A 20,904-nucleotide genomic window follows, 5' to 3' on the forward strand; every position below is an offset into this window, starting at 1 on the left:
ACCAGAATCAATAGGCCGCACATTTACAGATAGAAACCAGTTGCTAATTGGTAGCTGTGATTCAGGGTAATAATGTCACTTCAATGCTTGCAAATGTGCCCCACCAACAATTGTGCATTCTGATCAATTATACAGAAATAGGGAATAAGCAAAACCGGTGGTCTTCACTTTGCCAGCGGTCGGTCTCCCAGCGACCAGCACCGTAATCCCGACCGCCGGCAAAACGACACTTCTTCTCCCTCTTGGGGGTCCACTACCCCCCCCCCCCTGGAGGGAGAATAGACAGCGTGGCGCGTGTAGCATGCCACCGTGCCCACAGCGTAGCGAGTGCAGCGAGCCCGCAAGGGGCTCATTTGCGCTCACCCAGCTGTCGGTATGCCGGCGGTCGTGATTCCGGCACCGGTATGCTGGTCGCCGGGAGCCCGACCGCCGGCATACCATACTACACCCAGCAAAACATATATGGAAGACATTACAATATACTTGTTATTAACAGCCATCATTGTCTTGTGAACTTCTAGTGTTCCTCCCCCACCCCAAAATGCATTGTAAACAGGCTCTAACACAGCATAATTATTATACTGCATGTGAGAAAGAAAGTAGAGTCTTTTGCAGGGGCACTTTTGAGTCAAAATGATTTGTATGTTAAAACATAAGTTTTATTTCTATTTATAAAATATGTCTCTCAAACAATCATAAATATTAATAGATCCCTACAATAATTGTCTGTCTCCTTGTATGTATAAATTAATTGGGTTTGGGTCAGCCATGGTAGACAATAAATTAATTTTGCATTAAAAACCCAAAAAGGTTTATTCAAGGAGAAATCTCCAATATACTGTATGTTTTTTGGTGAAATATAAGACTACACAAGTAATCTCTTATTGTAAGCAACATTCTCTAACGAATAGACTTTGGATAATCATAAGAATATTTCAGACAAAGTAATATAGTGCTCTAATATAATTGACACTAGACACTATGAGGTTTGGTGTAATTGAGGAAACATACCTTATCATAATTATCTAGTTATTATGGAGATATATATATATATATATATATATATATATATATATATAGATAGATAGATAGATAGATAGATAGATAGATAGATAGATAGAGATAGATAGTCCTCTATTTGACTGGCACTCCACTTAGACATATAGATACCTGGGTGCCATCCCACGCTCCAAAGGAACCTCAGCGGATGCAAGAAATGACGGATGGCACTCCCCGTATTAAACACAAATGCAACCACGCAAGCCTTTTGGTATTCAACGTTTCAGACGCCTTTATTTAGCGTCTTTCATCAGGATCAGACGCTAAATAAAGGCATCTGAAACGCTGACTATCAAAAGGCTTGCGTGGTTGTGTTTAATCCGGGGAGTGCCGTCCGTCATTTCTTGCATATCTATATATCTATCTATCTATGGTTCCTCTATATTGACCATTCCCATATAATCTATATATACACAAGGAAACAATCAATTATTTTAGGGATCTATTGGTATGATCGTTTGACAGACATATTTTATAGAGTGTACTTTCTTTCTCACATGCAAAATACTTTTAATTTTGACTCTAGGAAGCATCAGCAACTTCTCTCTATCTATTGCCAACTCAGGGCATCTACTTTACTTTATGTTGGTTACTTGATCTTCTTATATATACACATCAAGTTTCTGGGTGGAATTTCCCATTTTCTCCTATTCTTGCAGCATAAATATTGTAAATGGCATTACCAAGTGACAACTTATTGTATAATGGGACTCTTTGATATGAGTGATATGACAAATGTGTGCATCTTTTTCTTACCTACAAAGTGATAGACAATACACATGTATACACAACATTCTATACAGTACACATTAATAGCAGATATTATAATGATGCCAGAAGTCATCTTAGAGTTCTAGAAGCACTATAAAAGCAATCTCTAAGTAAGGGATAGGCAAGAGGCGGCCAAAGGGCTGTATGTGGTCCTTTGAGCCTTCATCTGTGGCCCCCAGCTCCTTCCCACTTTATAGGCAGATCTGTTTGTTACAAAGTACAATGCTGATACGTTATTATGGATAGGTGATCCTTCCCTTGGTAAGATGCATAGGGTAACACAGTTTGAAGGCTAGAGGGCCGCTTATGCACACAAATGTACTGGGCGTGATACATTCCAATTTCCATATCCTAGTAGTAAGGATAAAAGTGGATCATGACAATAATCTGACTGTCACGTTCGGTAAAATAAAAGGTCTCTGTAGACAATTTAAGAACATGCATACAATATCTAGATGATGTTTCCAGTGCCATTATATTGTATTATCCCTGTACCCCTAATTGTTTCTATTTAAATACATTGGGAAATAACCCACTGCTGGAAATGCAAACAGCCAGTACATGTGCACAAAGCACTGAGAAGGCAGCATTGCCATGCAAATAGCCACATCCCAGTGACTCAAAGTGAATTACGGGGAGATAGTCTTAATCAGAGCGGTTCACCATTAACCCCTATAACTTCAGAGCCAATGTCTCGTTTTGCAGATATTAGTTTTTATAGGAAAAGCAGCTAATGGGTTATTTGGCTTTAATGAGCAGCGCTGAAGGCTTTGTAAGATTAAGAATGGGTTTAAAAAGATCTAAATTGGCATGAAATAATAATTATCTGAATTATGGAGGAGACCCAAGCCAAGGAGGAAACGTGATCCTTACAGCTGAGGCAGCTAGACTCTTGTAAAAGGATTGGAGCCAACGTAATATTAAGGGAGTTGAAATTTGGAGTCTCCTCTACAGGCCCGTGTGAGAGGACAACGTAAATAATTAGCATATGCAAAGTAGTACTGCAGCTTTATGTACATTCTTCATGTACTTTAAATGTTTGCTTTTAAATGCATTGTTTTCATGTAAAGGAGGTGCTAGAATTGTTGGTTTTACTTTGCATTTAAAGCAGAGGTTCAAATGTCTAAACTTTTAAACTAGGACAAATGCCGTACTGAAAGGGTTAAAGAGGGGGGTGGGAAAAAACGGAGGATATCCAGCCACCTGGTTGCCTAGAATCAGGGACTGTGTCAGTCTGCTTTAAAACAGGCTGATCTGGAACCTAAGATATATAATTCATCTGCACGCCAACATACGGTATATGGTTTGGTCCAACTCTGCCTGTGTTACAGGTGGGAACAAACCTGCAGCTACTGTATAAGTCACCATGGGCCAGAATAGCGCTTATCCATTCTTTCTGGCTCTGCTTGTGTAAGTAGATGCTTATGTTACAGATATGTCCTCATACATCATTGCTGCAGTTGTCTTAGTCGTAATGTGATGCGACTAGGACGCACCAGGAGGCTGCGCTGATTAATTTGTATTCTTGTATATCTATGTGTGACTGATGGGCCCTACACAATCGGCGACCCGCCGCCGAGCTGCCCGACGGCCGATACGACCCGGCGGCTGGAGTGGTGTGTTAAGGGGGGAGTGAAGCTCCATAGCCCTGCATGCTAATATGGACAAGATTGTCCATATTGGCCTGCAGGTATGAACGAGCCGGCACCAACGATGAACGAGCACGGGGCCACTCATCGTTGGTGTCTACACACTGAACGACATTAACGAGTTCTCGTTCATTAATGAAAGAGAACATTCATATCGTTCAGTAAAATCTTTCAGTGTGTAGGGCCTATGTGTCTCTGAATCTGTACACAAAGTGCCACAATGTAGCAGCTGCAGCTTTTTTCCAATACAAGTTTTGTTGTGCTCCGTACACAGACTCAGTCACACACAATATACAAGTGTCTCATATCAAATTAATTAGCAGTCTCCTGGTGTGTCCTAGTTACGACTAAGACGCATTTTTGTAAAAAAACAGACGCCCAATGATAGCATAGTTACATGGGACATGGCGGCTCACTTGTACCAGGCACCTCGTGCTGCATGGCATACTGAGGCTAGATGTATGAGGACACATCTGTAGATGTACATTTAGAGTATTCACATGGGTGTCTTACCTCTGAAGTGATCAACCAGGCAGATTCAATTAGCTGCAAAGTAAGTCATGCGACTATTTACAGGGTGTAGAACTTGCAGCTTTGACTTTTTGCTATTCGATTAGAAATCTGTTTTCCTTTAAATGTTTTTCTTTCTGGCTAATTCCCTGTACAGCAAAGACATATTTTTGTTTTCTTTCTAAAAACAGTCCTACTTTACTAATTTGAGGTCAAAATGAATGAATAAGATGACTATGACTTCACCATGCTTTTAATAGCTCTAGTTTTTGGTTATTTTAGGGTTAGGCACCATCAAGGAGGGCTAGGGCCAGGCTGCAAGAAGGGGGGGTGGGGGGGGGGGGGGGGGATTTAGGCTGTGAAAACGGGGGGTGGGGGTCAGGCCAGGCTGCAAGAATAGGGGGGGAGGGGGGGGGAGAGGTTTAGGCTGTGAAAACCAGGGGGTGGGGGTCAGGCACTACCAGGGAGGGTTAAGCAGAGGAGAGGGAGGGTTAGGAGAGTAGATGGGGAGGGTGGGATCTTCTCCATCGGAATGCTGCTATTGGTCATATGACCGCTGTCATCCCGACCATCGGTAATTGGTATCACACCCCTGATATCTTTCTTCAATTGCGGAAAAGTCTTGGTGAAATCGCTCACCGTGCTCGTCACTCACTGCACCACAGTTGTCAGGGAAGAAGCCCACATTAGAGTCGAGAAAGTGGATTTTGAGTGACATGTTGCAGCCTAATTGAGACTTTTCTAGAAGGGTGTCCACATTCTCAACATAGTTTTCAGCTCTTCTGTTACTCAAGAAGCATTATTAACTTGTATGAATCTGAAGTTTTTATCCTTAAGAAGTTCACGAATTTGCGGACCAACACAGATTCATCTCCCAAGTGAAGTGGGTGGTCCAGGCAGCTTTGATGAAATTAATGTATAGTGGAGGCAGGGTCATGGTGTCAAACCCTCAGCACCTTCCATCCAGCCAAATATGAGAATATATATATTATATTTTATATATAGGAGGGGGCTGCGAGAAAAAATGTGACCTCTGCACAGCAGAACAACGGAATTGCTGCTGTTGGGCACCCTCTAGTGGCGGCCGCGCAAAAAACAATTGGATCGGAATGATGAGGCTGCTGGATGCACCATATTGTAGCCTCTTCCCTCTGTAGAGAGGTGATGGTACTGTGGGGAAGGGTTGGATTTTTTTTAAACCACAAAACAACATCCCCAAGTCACTTTTGATGACTGTCCCACCTATGGCTATGAACGCTATTCTCCTCAAAGCTTTCCTCAGCAAATCTCTATAAACTAATTTTTACTGGATTAGAAGGCAACAGATGGCGGTATTATCATTAATTACGTCTTCCGTCAATTAATCAAGGCGGATGACCAGTGGATCTACCTACTGCAATTTCATGAGAGCAGAAACACAAGCTGTACTATGTTAATAGATCTTGTCTGCCTAAGGGTGCAGGAAGCCCTTTTCAAATGGATTGTGATGGGTACGTGTTGGTGCAGTCAATTTGTCCAATTACTATAATACAAACATATAGTATATTATACATACACACATATAGTACATAATGTACGCAAAGTACATCTCTCTAGTCCGTCACAAAGATTACTGAAAGTTTAACTTCCTGGTTTCGTACAGAATTGCATGAGAATACAATAAGACTATAATACAATTTTCAACTTTATTATACAGCATCCTATATAACAAAAGGCTAATGATGCACATCACTTCAAAGGGGGGAATTCAAGTGCTGTGAGCGCTGGTGGCCACTAGATGGCGCTGATATTACTGTTATGTTGTTCTGTCATTTAGATGGGCTGATAACTACATATCATTACATAAAGGACTCAACCGCCAATGCATTATTTTGGCAAATGTCTGTGTTAGGGGAAACAAAAGTTGGATACCCCCTTTTAGGTACCTAATATCATGTGTACACATTTGTTATGTGTCTGGGTGCAAACTATTGCTCAAAATCCTGTATCCCTGATTTCAAAATAAGGACACTAAGCCCGTATCCAGTGCCTGCCCAAATACTTTATCACAGTACCTTATGATTATCTCACAAAAACCAGGATTATCGGAGAGCTGCAGTTCTCAATATTAGCCACGCTATGCTTTGAAAGCCCTCAGTGAGTTCTATTCAGGAAGCCAGGTGCACATAGGGAGGGTCTTCCCCCACAATCACACATTTACATAGAACACTTTCAGTTCTGACATGTTTGCATATGAATCGCTACAGAGCAACTAATAAAGAGGGTAAAGGGGAGCCAACAGGTAATTCGTTATAAAGAGCAGTCAAAATAGTATTACACAGAACATACAAACATGCTACCTGCTACATAAGTAGTAGCCAAGTAATGGGAGATTCAGCCTGATTGGGGGTTAATAAGGAGGAGGGCATTAATGAGGACTATGAGCGCTATTTAGAGATGAACGCACATGGCTGCATACTCAGACAGATCTGCGCTCATCTCTGCACATGCCGGGGGCTACACAATACAGGGCAAGGCCACCCAGCAGGTGTGAAGCAGCTCCCCCAATTTGTGCGCAATTAGATTGTGGACGCATCGGATCTAAGGTTGCCCCCTGGCAAGCATCAGTGGCCATCTTGTGACATCACGCAGCTGCACTGAAAACTGTCTCGTCCACCCCAAAGTACGCATCGACCCGATCCCCAACGCTGCGTTGCCACGCCACGAACGGCGGCCACTGTCAATCACATTGCGGCCATATCCTAAACGAGTGCAGCTGCAATGTGTATGTCCGCGCAGCCGCGATGTGGCAACTGCTCATGTGCAGCTTGCCACCACAAGCAAACTGCGCTGCATGCCGCAACATCGGCGGGGTCTGAAAGTGGATTAGAGGGGCTAAACATTATGATAAATGCAGTCTAGAGATGAAGAGGGGAGGGGGGGGGGGGGGGTTATAGCAATATGATAAAAGGGGACTATGAGGAGAAGCATGGGGGGGTGATGGGGAGGGGCAAAGAGTGGTAAAGAGGATGGGGTGCATGGGTTTAAGAAGTAAGCAGGAGAATAGAGATATTAGAATTGCAGTGGGGGTAGAAGGGTTATGATGCGAGTAGATGTGTATGATAGCTATTTATTAACGGGTACCAAACAAAAATGTTTGAAAATTAGCCTGGCTACTAAATGCTGCTTCTATACCACTAAACTACAGATGTGTCCACATACACCTATCCTCAGATCGTTTAGCGTGCCAAGGACTTTGCTACTTAGTTGCGCAAAAACGCTAACCCTAATCACCTAGTGCGTGTAAGTGAACTAAGGCGCAAAACGGAGTGAAAAGTAGCACAATGGAGGAAGAGTCTGCAGTGTGTGCAATACAGCAAAAAACAGGGAGAGTGACCTGTGATAGACATCACTATGCTTCACTTTGCTACAAAATCTAATCCTAAGTACCTAGTACACTATTTGTGTAATGAGTCGCAAAACTGAGGAAAAAGTATGCAGCACGGGAATCACGCAATATGTAGCATAAGGGAGGGTGTATGGAGACACATCTGTGGTGGTTATGGTTAGTTACTTTACACTCAAATCCTTAAATAATTATACCGTGTACTCATATACCTAGCGCCGGGTGTGGTTCGTTGAGTTGACAGTAACTAGTTGACAATCATTAGGTTGACCAATATTGGTCGACAGTGACTAAGTCGATGTGCTCATTAAGTTGACATGGATAAGGTCGACATGGAAAAAGGTCAGCAAAAGGTCAACATGAGTTTAAAAAAAAAAAAAATTGTAGTCATTTTCTTTGTAAAGTGACTGGGAACCCCAATTAGTGCACAGTTTCCCCTCGCACGGCTTGCTTTGCTCAGGTTACTATTCCCAATCGTAGTACACGTGGATTGTAAAGTATGAAAAAAGTTAAAAAAAAAAGTTAAAAACTCATGTCAACCTTTTCATGTGTTGACCTTTGCCATGTTGACCTAGTGACCTGAATGACTATGAGCCCCTCTCTATATAGGCGCTGCTATCTAAAAGACAGCACGCCGATGTGCAGGCAATGTATGAACAGTCCGTTGCACTGACCTTGCGCCCATTGTACATGAGCAAATGCAATGTAGCACAGTAGTTTTGCCATTTCCAGTTGTTATATATGTGTGAATAAGACCCATATTCTGAGTGAAAATAGACTATCTGCCCGGCCAAGATGCCTGGGACCTGGCGCGTTCAAAGGGGCTGTTTGCTGCAACTGAAGCCACAGCGTATGAGGACACATCTGTATTTCTAATTTTGCAGAGCAAAGCAAGCAGAAGCTACATTCCCTGCTTTCAGAAGGTTTCTGAGTGTATATAATTGTGCCTGTCCCTAGTGGCTATTTAATGTGAGACAAGCTGCATAATTCCTATGTTGCAATGCAGTGTAATAGTTTACTTAAAGTATCTCTGGGTCAGCAAACACTGAAGGTTTCCAAATCTTTGACTGTGCACAATCTCCCCATGCTGTAGTGTGGTATCATTCACTTTAGGAGACGGAGCACTATTTTATACGGCTTGGCAGCACTCCCTGCTTCCTGCTACAGACATAGAACAACAAAGTGGAAATCAGCATCCCTGAGGCAGTGGTGTGTTACTGTACAAACTGAGACGCTTGCAGAAAATTATTGTCAGTATCTCCATTGGAAAATCTATGATCCAACACAAATACTCATCGCAAAAACCCATTCAATACCTTACATAACTTACACACAAAGGTATGTCATCCAGTGTAATACATATGGCAATCATTTTTAGTCTGACATGGTTTTCAACAATTATATCTAATAATGTCTTCTTTCTTTATTAAATGTAGTCCAAATTAGGGCAGGAGTGTAAAAAACACTTCTAAGCTAAAAAGACCCACTGTCAGATTCAATTAGCTGTGAATGAAGTCATGTAGGTTCCTTCTGCAGGAAAACCCCGCAGCTGTGACTTTTAGCTATTCAATTAGAAATGTGCATCAAGATAATACAGCTCTAAAAGGAAGAAATCACAGCTTTTAGTTTCTAGCGCCACAGTTGGAATATTGGGCCTAATTCAGTAAGGATTGCAAACTGGATATCATGCTGGGGGCCACCCATTGCAGGGCAAGGCTGCCCAGCATGCTGACAACCGCCTCCTCCGCCTTGATGAAGCAGAAATTGCGATTGCATCACAATTTCTGCCTCATGTTCCCGATCGCAGCAGCTGCATGTGATGTCAAACAGCCGCCACGATCACACCCCCACCACGCCCCCGTTTGCACTGCACCGCCCCCCTCCCCCCCGTTTGGCCGCCTCCGCCCTGGAAATGGAGCGTTGTTGCCCGCGACAGCCTCTACCAGATTGACAGGCAGAGGCGATCAAATTTACTGCGGCCCCCCCCCCACACCCCCAAAGAAAGTGTGGGTGCATGTGCCCGCAGGGCGATTGTAATAATTTGTGATCCAACCGAATTAGCCCCATAGTGCAGTACCTCTGGGACACCGCTCCTGATGAACAATAATGCATTTACAGATGTTGAAATAGTTAAATATGGGCAATAAATATAATTAATGTGAGTTTAATTACCTGAGGCATGTTTGTTGATGTATTGTACTGGTGGAAAAAATAAGATTTTACTTACCGGTAAATCTATTTCTTGTAGTCCGTAGAGGATGCTGGGGACGCCGTAAGGACCATGGGGAATAGACGGGCTCCGCAGGAGATAGGGCACTTTAAGAAAGACTTTGGATTCTGGGTGTGCACTGGCTCCTCCCTCTATGCCCCTCCTCCAGACCTCAGTTAGGGAAACTGTGCCCAGAGCAGACGGACAGTACGAGGAAAGGATTTAAGTTAATCCAAGGGCAAGATTCATACCAGCCACACCAATCATACCGTATAACCTGTGATAAACTACCCAGTTAACAGCATGAACAACAACATAGTCTCGATTCAAACCGATGAAACTATAACATAACCCTTATGTAAGCAATAACTATATACAAGTCTTGCAGAAGAAGTCCGCACTTGGGACGGGCGCCCAGCATCCTCTACGGACTACGAGAAATAGATTTACCGGTAAGTAAAATCTTATTTTCTCTAACGTCCTACAGGATGCTGGGGACTCCGTAAGGACCATGGGGATTATACCAAAGCTCCCAAACGGGCGGGAGAGTGCGGATGACTCTGCAGCACCGATTGAGCAAACAGGAGGTCCTCCTCAGCCAGGGTATCAAACTTATAGAACTTTGCAAAGGTGTTTGACCCCGACCAAGTAGCAGCTCGGCATAGTTGTAGTGCCGAGACACCTCGGGCAGCCGCCCAAGAAGAGCCCACCTTCCTAGTAGAATGGGCCCTAACCGATTTAGGCAATGGCAATCCTGCCGTAGCATGCGCCTGCTGAATCGTGTTACAGATCCAGCGAGCAATAATCTGCTTTGAAGCAGGAGCGCCAACTTTGTTGGCTGCATACAGAACAAACAGAGCTTCAGTCTTCCTGATCCGAGCTGTTCTGGTCACATAAATCTGCAAAGCCCTGACCACATCCAGGGACTCAGAATCCTCCAAGTCCCGTGTAGCCACAGGCACGACAATAGGTTGGTTCATATGAAAAGATGAGACCACTTTTGGCAAAAACTGAGGACACGTCCTCAACTCTGCCCTATCCACGTGAAAAACCAGGTAGGGGCTTTTATGTGATAAAGCTGCCAATTCCGAAACACGCCTTGCTGAAGCCAAGGCCAACAACATGACCACTTTCCAAGTGAGATATTTCAACTCCACTGTTTTGAGTGGCTCAAACCAAGGTGACCTGAGGAAACTTAATACCACATTAAGATCCCACGGCGCCACCGGAGGTACAAAAGGAGGCTGAATATGCAGCACCCCCTTCACGAATGTCTGTACTTCAGGAAGAGAAGCCAATTAATTTTGAAAGAAAACGGACAAGGCCGAAATTTGGACCTTTATGGACCCTAATTTTAGGCCCAAATCCACTCCTGTTTGCAGGAAGTGAAGCAGACGACCCAAATGGAACTCCTCCGTAGGAGCAGCCCTGGCCTCACACCAAGAAACATATTTTCGCCTTATACGGTGATAATGTTTCAATGTCACGTCCTTCCTAGCCTTTATTAGCGTAGGAATGACCTCCTCCGGAATACCTTTTTCCCCTAGGATCCGGCGTTCAACCGCCATGCCGTCAAACGCAGCCGCGGTAAGTCTTAGAACAGACAGGGCCCCTGCTGCAGCAGGTCCTGTCTTAGAGGAAGAGGCCACTGATCTTCTGTGAGCAACTCTTGCAGATCCGGATACCAAGTCCTTCTTGGCCAATCTGGAACAATGAGGATTGTTCTGACTCTGCTTAGTCTTATTATTCTCAACACCTTGGGTATGAGAGGCAGAGGAGGGAACACATAGACCGACCTGAACACCCAAGGTGTCACTAGAGCGTCCACCGCTACCGCCTGAGGGTCTCTTGACCTGGCGCAATACCGCTTTAGCTTTTTGTTGAGACGGGACGCCATCATGTCTATCTGAGGCAGTCCCCACCGACCCACGATCTGTGCGAAGACTTCTGGATGAAGTCCCCACTCTCCCGGATGCAGGTCGTGTCTGCTGAGGAAGTCCGCTTCCCAGTTGTCCACCCCCGGGATGAATAGTGCTGCTAGGGCGCTTACATGGCCTTCCGCCCATCGAAGAATCCTGGTCGTTTCTGCCATGGCCACTCTGCTCCTTGTGCCGCCTTGGCGGTTTACATGAGCCACTGCTGTGACATTGTCCGACTGAATCAGAACCGGTTTGTTCCGAAGCAATGCCTCCGCTTGGCGTAGGGCGTTGTATATGGCCCTCAACTCCAGGACGTTGATGTGGAGACAAGTCTCTAGATTTGACCAGAGACCTTGGAAATTTCTTCCCAGTGTGACTGCTCCCCAACCTCGGAGGCTTGCATCCGTGGTCACCAGGATCCAGTCCTGAATTCCGAACCTGCGGCCTTCGAGGAGGTGAGCACTGTGCAGCCCCCACAGGAGAGATACTCTGGCTCTGGAAGACAGGGTGATCCTTTGATGCATTTGTAAATGGGACCCGGACCATTTGTCCAGTAGATCCCATTGAAAGGTCCTCGCATGGAACCTTCCGACGGGGATGGTCTCGTACGATGCCACCATCTTCCCCAGGACACGCGTGCAGTGATGCACTGAAACCTTTTTTAGCTTTAATAGGTTCCTGACCAGGGCTATGAGCTCCTGAGCCTTTTCCATTGGAAGAAAAACCTTTTTCTGGTCTGTGTCTAGAATCAGGCCCAGAAAGGTCAGACACGTTGTAGGGACTAGCTGGGACTTCGGTATATTGAGAATCCAGCCGTGCCTTTGCAACATTCTCACCGACAGCGACACGCTGTCCAGCAACTTCTTCTGAGATCTCGCCTTTATGAGGAGATCGTCCAAGCATGGGATAATTGTGACCCCCTGCTTGCGCAGGAGCACCATCATTTCCGCCATTACCTTGGTGAAAATTCTCGGGCTGTGGAAAGCTCAAACGGCAACGTCTGAAATTGGTAATGACAGTCCTGTACTGCAAATCTCAAGAACGCCTGGTGAGGAGGGAAAATCGGAACATGAAGGTATGCATCCTTTATGTCCAGGGACACCATCCAATCCCCCCCCTCCAGGCTGGCGATGACCTCTCTGAGCGATTCCATCTTGAACTTGAACTTTTTCAAGTACAAGTTCAGGGATTTTAGATTCAAAATGGGCCTGACCGAACCGTCCGGTTTCGGAACCACAAACAGGGTTGAGTAATACCCCTTTCCTTGCTGGAGAAGAGGAACTTTGACGATCACCTGTTGAAGATATAATTTTTTGAATTGCAGTCAACACTAACTCCCTCTCTGACGGGGAAGCTGGCAGAGCCGATTTGAAAAACCGGCGAGGAGGCACGTCTTCGAATTCCAGCCTGTATCCCTGAGAAACAATCTCTATAGCCCAGGGATCCAAGTCTTTCTTGGCCAATCCGGAACGATGAGTATAGTTCTTACTCCTCTCTTTCTTATTATCCTCAGTACCTTTGGTATGAGAGGAAGAGGAGGGAACACATAAACCGACTGGTACACCCACGGTGTCACTAGAGCGTCCACAGCTATCGCCTGAGGGTCCCTTGACCTGGCGCAATATCTTTTTAGCTTTTTGTTGAGGCGGGACGCCATCATGTCCACCTGTGGCCTTTCCCAACGATTTACAATCAGCTGGAAGAAGTCCCCACTCTCCCGGGTGGAGGTCGTGCCTGCTGAGGAAGTCTGCTTCCCAGTTGTCCACTCCCGGAATGAACACTGCTGACAGTGCTATCACGTGATTTTCCGCCCATCGGAGAATCCTTGTGGCTTCTGCCATCGCCATCCTGCTTCTTGTGCCGCCCTGTCGGTTTACATGGGCGACCGCCGTGATGTTGTCTGACTGAATCAGCACCGGCTGGTTTTGAAGCAGGGGTCTTGCCTGACTTAGGGCATTGTAAATGGCCCTTAGTTCCAGAATATTTATGTGTAGGGAAGCTTCCTGACTCGACCATGGAAGTTTCTTCCCTGAGTGACTGCCCCCCAACCTCGGAGGCTTGCATCCGTGGTCACCAGGATCCAGTCCTGTATGCCGAATCTGCGGCCCTCGAGAAGATGAGCACTCTGCAGCCACCACAGCAGAGACACCCTGGCCCTCGAAGATGCGATCCGGACCACTTGTCTAACAGATCCCACTGAAAGATCCTTGCATGGAACCTGCCGAATGGAATTGCCTCGTAAGAAGCTACCATCTTTCCCAGGACACGCGTGCAGTGATGCACCGACACCTGTTTTGGTTTTAGGAGGTCTCTGACCAGAGATGACAACTCCTTGGCCTTCTCCTCCGGGAGAAACACCTTCTTCTGTTCTGTGTCCAGAATCATACCCAGGAACAGCAGACGCGTCGTAGGAACCAGCTGCGACTTCGGGATATTCAGAATCCAGCTGTGCTGTTGTAGCACTTCCTGAGATAGTGCTACTCCGACCAACAACTGCTCCCTGGACCTCGCCTTTATAAGGAGATCGTCCAAGTACGGGATAATTATAACTCCCTTCTTTCGAAGGAGTATCATCATTTCGGCCATTACTTTGGTAAATACCCTCGGTGCCGTGGACAGACCAAACGGCAACGTCTGGAATTGGTAATGGCAGTCCTGTACCACAAAACGGAGGTACACCTGGTGAGGTGGGTAAATGGGGACATGTAGGTAAGCATCCTTGATGTCCAGTGATACCATGTAATCCCCCTCTTCCAGGCTTGCAATAACCGCCCTGAGCGATTCCATTTTGAACTTGAACTTCCTTATATAAGTGTTCAAGGATTTCAAATTTAGAATGGGTCTCACCGAACCGTCTGGTTTCGGTACCACAAACATTGTGGAATAGTAACCCCGTCCCTGTTGAAGGAGGGGAACTTTTATTATCACCTGCTGGAGGTACAGCTTGTGAATTGCCGCCAGTACTACCTCCCTGTCCTGGGGAGTAGCTGGTAAGGCTGATTTGAGGTAACGGCGAGGGGGAGACGTCTCGAATTCCAGCTTGTATCCCTGAGAAACCACTTGTAGAACCCAGAGATCCACCTGTGAGCGAACCCACTGGTCGCTGAAGTTCCGGAGACGGGCCCCCACCGCACCAGGCTCCACCAGTAGAGCCCCAGTGTCATGCGGTGGACTTAGTGGAAGCAGGGGAGGATTTTTGTTCCTGTGAACTGGCTGTATGGTGCAGCTTTTTTCCTCTACCCCTGCCTCTGGGCAGAAAGGACGCGCCTTTAACCCGCTTGCCTTTCTGGGGCCGAAAGGACTGTACCTGATAATACGGTGCTTTCTTAGGCTGTGAGGGAACCTGAGGTAAAAATGTCGACTTCCCAGCTGTTGCTGTGGAAACGAGGTCCGAGAGACCATCCCCAAACAATTCCTCACCCTTGTAAGGCAAAACCTCCATGTGCCTTTTAGAATCCGCATCACCTGTCCACTGCCGAGTCCATAATACTCTCCTGGCGAAATGGACATTGCATTAATTCTAGATGCCAGCCGGCAAATATCCCTCTGTGCATCTCTCATATATAAGACAACGTCTTTAATATGCTCTATGGTTAGCAAAATCGTATCCATGTCGAGGGTATCAATATTTTCTGACAGGGTATCGGACCAAGCTGCTGCAGCACTACACATCCAAGCTGAAGCAATAGCAGGTCTCAGTATAGTACCTGAGTGTGTATATACAGACTTCAGGATAGCCTCCTGCTTTCTATCCGCAGGCTCCTTTAAGGCGGCCGTATCCTGAGATGGCAGTGCCACCTTTTTTGACAAGCGTGTGAGCGCCTTATCCACCCTCAGGGGTGTCTCCCAACGTAACCTGTCCTCTGGCGGGAAAGGGTACGCCATCAGTAACTTTTTAGAAATCACTAGTTTCTTATCGGGGGAAGCCCACGCTTCTTCACACACTTCATTCAACTCATCTGATGGGGGAAAAACCACTGGTTGCTTTTTCTCCCCAAACATAATACCCTTTTTAGTGGTACCTGGGTTAATGTCAGAAATATGCAACACATTTTTCATTGCCGTAATCATGCAACGGATGGCCCTAGTGGAATGTACATTAGCCTCGTCCTCGTCGACACTGGAGTCAGACTCTGTGTCGACATCTGTGTCTGCCATCTGAGGTAGCGGAGCGTTTTTGAGCCCCTGATGGCCTTTGAGACGCCTGGGCAGGCACTGGCTGAGAAGCCGGCTGTCCCACAGCTGTTATGTCATCGAACCTTTTATGCAAGGAGTTGACACTGTCGTGTAAAACCTTCCACATATCCATCCACTCTGGTGTCGACCCCGCAGGGGGTGACATCACACTTATCGGCACCTGCTCCGCCTCCACATAAGCCTCCTCATCAAACATGTCGACACAGCCGTACCGACACACCGCACACACACAGGGAATGCTCTGACTGAGGACAGGACCCCACAAAGTCCTTTGGGGAGACAGAGAGAGAGTATGCCAGCACACACCACAGCGCTATATAATCAGGGATTTACACTAACACAAAGTGATTTTTCCCTATAGCTGCTTTACATATACAGTTTTCGCCTAAATTTAGTGCCCCCCCTCTCTTTTTTACCCTTTGAGTCTGGAAACTGCAGGGGAGAGCCTGGGGAGCTGTCTTCCAGCGGAGCTGTGAAGAGGAAATGGCGCCAGTGTGCTGAGGGAGATAGCCCCGCCCCCTTCTCGGCGGACTTCTCCCGCTCTTATATTTATATTATGGCGGGGGATTTTTGCACATATATAGTTTTTTAGACTATATTATGTGCTGTTTGCCAATGTCAGCGCCCTGCACCCATCAGTGACCGGAGTATGTGGTGTGCATAGGGAGCAATGGCGCACAGCTGCAGTGCTGTGCGCTACCTTAATGAAGACCGGAGTCTTCAGCTGCCGATTTTCAGGATTTTCTTCTTGCTTCTGGCTCTGCAAGGGGGACGGCGGCGCGGCTCCGGGACCGGACGATCGAGGACGGGTCCTGTGTTCGTTCCCTCTGGAGCTAATGGTGTCCAGTAGCCTTAGAAGCCCAAGCTAGCTGCAAGCAGGTAGGTTCGCTTCTCTCCCCTTAGTCCCTCGTAGCAGTGAGTCTGTTGCCAGCAGATCTCACTGAAAATAAAAAACCTAACAAATACTTTCTTTACTAGAAGCTCAGGAGAGCCCCTAGTGTGCAACCAGCTCGGGCCGGGCACAGATTCTAACTGAGGTCTGGAGGAGGGGCATAGAGGGAGGAGCCAGTGCACACCAGATAGTACCTAATCTTTCTTTTAGAGAGCCCAGTCTCCTGCGGAGCCCGTCTATTCCCCATGGTCCTTACGGAGTACCCAGCATCCACTAGGACGTCAGAGAAAAGGGGCAGACTAGATGGGCCAAGTGGTTCTTATCGGTCGTCAAATTCTATGTTTCTATATATATGATATGCACACTCAAAAAAAAAATTGCATTTGCTTCATTAATCAGAAATACAATGACAAACTGCAATTTAACAGAAACAACAAATCTGTTTATCATGAAGCAAACATCTGCAGTACCATTTTCTTTTCTGTTAATCAACAACCTTATTACAATGCTACAATTCTACATGCTGAAGTGAAAAATCTGTTTGTGATTAGGTGATAGTGAACAAGTTACCCGGACACACCCATACCATGACTCATTTGAATCTACTTTTCTCTCTCCGGTCTCACAGAACATGTACAGTATTTACAGTATGTTTGTAATGTATGCTACGTTTTCCCCCCTTCTTATGCTATGTATTCCCCCTGCATGTTGCTGTTTGGCGAAGCATTGTACCGCAAAGAATTCCTAGTGTACGTGAGTACACCTGGCCAATAAAGCTGATTCTGATTTGTGAAATCACTAGTCCTGTGAGCCCTTTCCGCACCTGGACAGGCGGGGCTTTGTTGCCCCACCCCATCCCGGCCACCTAACGGCCTGGATTCGGGCGTCGGTATTGTGACCGGCGGTCTCAGATACCCAACACCTGGCTGACAGAGAAATGTGATAGCTATTGAGATTTGGTGATATTAAAAACACATAAAAGAATTACTCATACAAAACAGCAATGATTTTTCGGACAGGGAGGGTTTTACTCACTTACCCATTGGCCAATTATCGTAGACATGTTTTGCGATGTCTGCTGCAGAATCGTTTGGTGAAAAGAGAAACTCTTTTGTCTTGCCGCTTACCAAGATGAGACGCAAATTAATCTGAAAAAGAGAAGAGTTAGGAATTTAGAGATAGAAAAAAAAGTTACATAGTAAAACATGACAAAACAATAATCCTCCTGTAACCAATTCTTCAATTTGTATACAGTATATATCACATAGATATTTCAGTTTCATTAAAATAAGCTGATATTTGGATTGTATCGTGCGGTGATAGGCAGCTGCACATATCAGTGATAATTGGGCAGTACGGATGGTGTAATGGTTAGCATTACCTCCTCACAGCACTGAGGTCATGGGTTCAATTCCCACCATGGACCTAACTGTGTGGAGTTTGTATATTCTTCCCGTACTTGCGTGGGTTCCCTCCTGGTACTCTGGTTTCATCCAACAATCCAAAAATATACTGCTAGGTTAATTGGCTTCCATCAAAAATGAACCCTTTTGTGTAAGTGTGTATATGTGCATGCGGTAGGGAATATAGAATGTAAGCTCCACTGGTGCAGGGACTGATGTGAATGGCAAAAATATTCTCCGGAAAGTGCTGCGGAATATGTGTGCGCTGTATAAATAACTGCTAATAGATAATAAGTTACCCAAAAGGGCAGATTTTCCTTCAAGGCCTAAAAACAGAAGTGTCAAAGTCAGAAAAATATCACGCCACACGCTGCCATATATGCACCTCATGCGAGTGCCTGCTGCGTGTGCATGAGCCCTCCCGTGCGTGCGCATACTCTCAGTTGCGTGCACCCGCAGGCGCGCGGTATGCGCATTTACGGTAGAGTTTATGTTCGTCTAGCGGGCGACTCAATCGTAACATATTTTAGTCATATAATGTATTTTGTAGATTATGGTCCCTTTGATAGAATCTGAAAGTTTAGTTAATATAGCATGTTCGGGGACAAAGAGATCCCTCTTTGTTTGATACGAAGGGTCAGACAGGGGTTACACAGTGGTGTTTAGTATCCATCGGAAGAGAATATAATTAGCAATATTCCGGTGTTGGTTTGAAGCGGATTAATCGCTCGTGCGTATAGTTATGGACATAAGAAGTTTATGGACATTTACTATATTTGCACTTTACTACCCATGCGGCGGGAAACCCAGTTTCCCTCCCACCTGAGCAGTTTGAAATAGTCACAGCCCACCTGTATGAACCAACCTATGACCTTTTGTTATAATGCGGAGACGGATTCCTGTGTCCAATGAACAATAAGAATGTAGGGACCATTGTACTGTACTGTGTGTAAGTGTATATAAAGACAAGCCGATCTGGGCCAGCTCTCTACTCTCTTCAACGGTTCTCATTGCTGATAATCGGGAGCTGGATATCCAGAAAGGCGCTTGCGATTGTTTCCCCTGGTGCGTAAGTTCTCTGCAACCATATTGTCTCTTATTTAATGTTATAAGCCATTCTCTCTCTCCTTCCCCTCTTTTAAATGTAATTGTATCTTTATTGTATTTTATGTGTAGTGATTCGGTTAGGTATTCTATGTTATCTTGGTAGTGTATAACTTGTATTGTATTATTCTTTTGCAATTGAACGTTCATTCATTTCCTTAAAAGGCGTTAGACCCTTAGACCGGTATTTGAGTGTTTATTATATTGCTAAGGGGTTCTCCGAGCGTCACATACGCTCATACAGCTTTTAAACTAACAAGGTTACACTGTGTTGCATTTACACCTTATCACTGCACAAGGGTTTACAGTATAAGTACATTGTTTATGGTATAGTTATAAAGGTTTAACACTGTGAGCGTCTGCGCCGCTCGTGATCTCCTCGTGGTCTCGAGCGTCCGCTACGCTGATAGCGTAGCATTACGGTAGTCGTTCACCTACAGTGTGCCCGATACCAACAGCGTATTCTCGCGAGCGTTTGTGTCGCTCGAGCGGCTCGCTCCCGATACAGCGTCCGCTACGCTAAGGGCGTACCCTTACGGTACCTGTGCGCCAATTGCGTACTGTGTTCTTTAACCTTTTAGCGTGTTTTATACAAGGTATAGAATAGGCATTGTCAATTGGGGACTCGCCCGCTCTTCACATATCTGCACTAGGTAATTCCAGCAGACATTATCGGTCAGCAAAAGGCGGGAGGTAATATTCCTCGTAGTGCTGAACAGATAAGCGTCTGCTTCGCTTAGTAAAGAGTGCTGAAGGAATCCGGAACCAAAAGGTAGGAACAGTACGTTATTGTCTTTTAAAACCTGTTTAGTTTCTGTTTTGCGAACGTAAGCAATAAGCATACACATCTGTATTTCTTGTTTAGTATTGTTTTCGTGCCTCATTCTCCTGATTGCCACATACTAGTGATAAACGTGTTGAGACATTTGTTGTTATTAATAGTTAAAAGTAATATTTAAGGGAATAATTGTAAAAGGCACGCACACAATCTCGCCTAGAATACAAGGGAGATTTGAGTGGTGGTCAGTGAAGGATTACTGTTAAAGATCATTCACATTGATAAACGTGTAGTGTGTAACTGTGGACGTACTTGGTCTGTGTACACGTGTCCTTACAAGGGCAGGGCGTACGCAGTAAGGGTCGACGCACGGAGCGTATATTACGCAACGGAGCGTACGGATACGCCCACATGATACAAACCGCACGATAGTATTGTTTAGTAAGCGATAAGGAAATAACGCGAAAAATAACACAAATCTATCTCAAATCCAAAAGTTTAAAAGTTAAAAGAAAAAGACTTTCTCTGTTGCAATTCTTCTGGGTTAAGCTAATACCGAATGAAAGGATTTCTGCGCAGAAATAAAAATTAAAGTGTACATGTGGTAAGAGTGTGTGTATATATAAGATTTCTCTTTTATTACGGAAGTGGGAACCATAGGCCAGTAGAAAGAGATACACCAGCGAGAGTGATATCGTGGGGTGGCTTGGGAGGCGTCCCTTGTTAGACTCGACACATTAATGAGCAGTAGAGTCTGCTGTACATAACAGACCAGGAGGTCACAGACCAGGAGGTCACAGAACAAGAGGTTTAGGTACAGCAGACTAGAAGTAGAGAGCACAACCGAAGAGGGGTTGGTGCGAGACCCATATAGGCCAAAGAAGCTCATCGCTGAAGGAATTCGCAGCAGAAATTTTCGATTCCACTGATCATTCCGCACATAAGATTAGTTGCTTATGTGCAGATACGATTGTACCGCATGTGATTGTGTGCATTAGCGTGTCTTAAATTCAAAAGAACGCTACTTG

The 20,904-nt window shown here is 45.5% G+C and overlaps 1 protein-coding gene across 1 annotated transcript in view; it reads right to left on the reverse strand.

The window, feature by feature from the left end:
- UBL3 (ubiquitin like 3) overlaps positions 1-20,904 on the reverse strand; it is a 226,792-nt gene that overhangs the window by 42,670 nt on the left and 163,218 nt on the right. The window contains exon 2 of the mRNA XM_063951746.1: positions 17,631-17,739. Within this exon, the coding sequence (XP_063807816.1) occupies positions 17,631-17,739 (109 nt within the window). The remainder of the gene's footprint in view (positions 1-17,630; positions 17,740-20,904) is intronic.

This window comes from Pseudophryne corroboree, chromosome 2 (genome assembly GCF_028390025.1).
Source record: "Pseudophryne corroboree isolate aPseCor3 chromosome 2, aPseCor3.hap2, whole genome shotgun sequence".
Classification (NCBI taxonomy): domain Eukaryota; kingdom Metazoa; phylum Chordata; class Amphibia; order Anura; family Myobatrachidae; genus Pseudophryne; species Pseudophryne corroboree.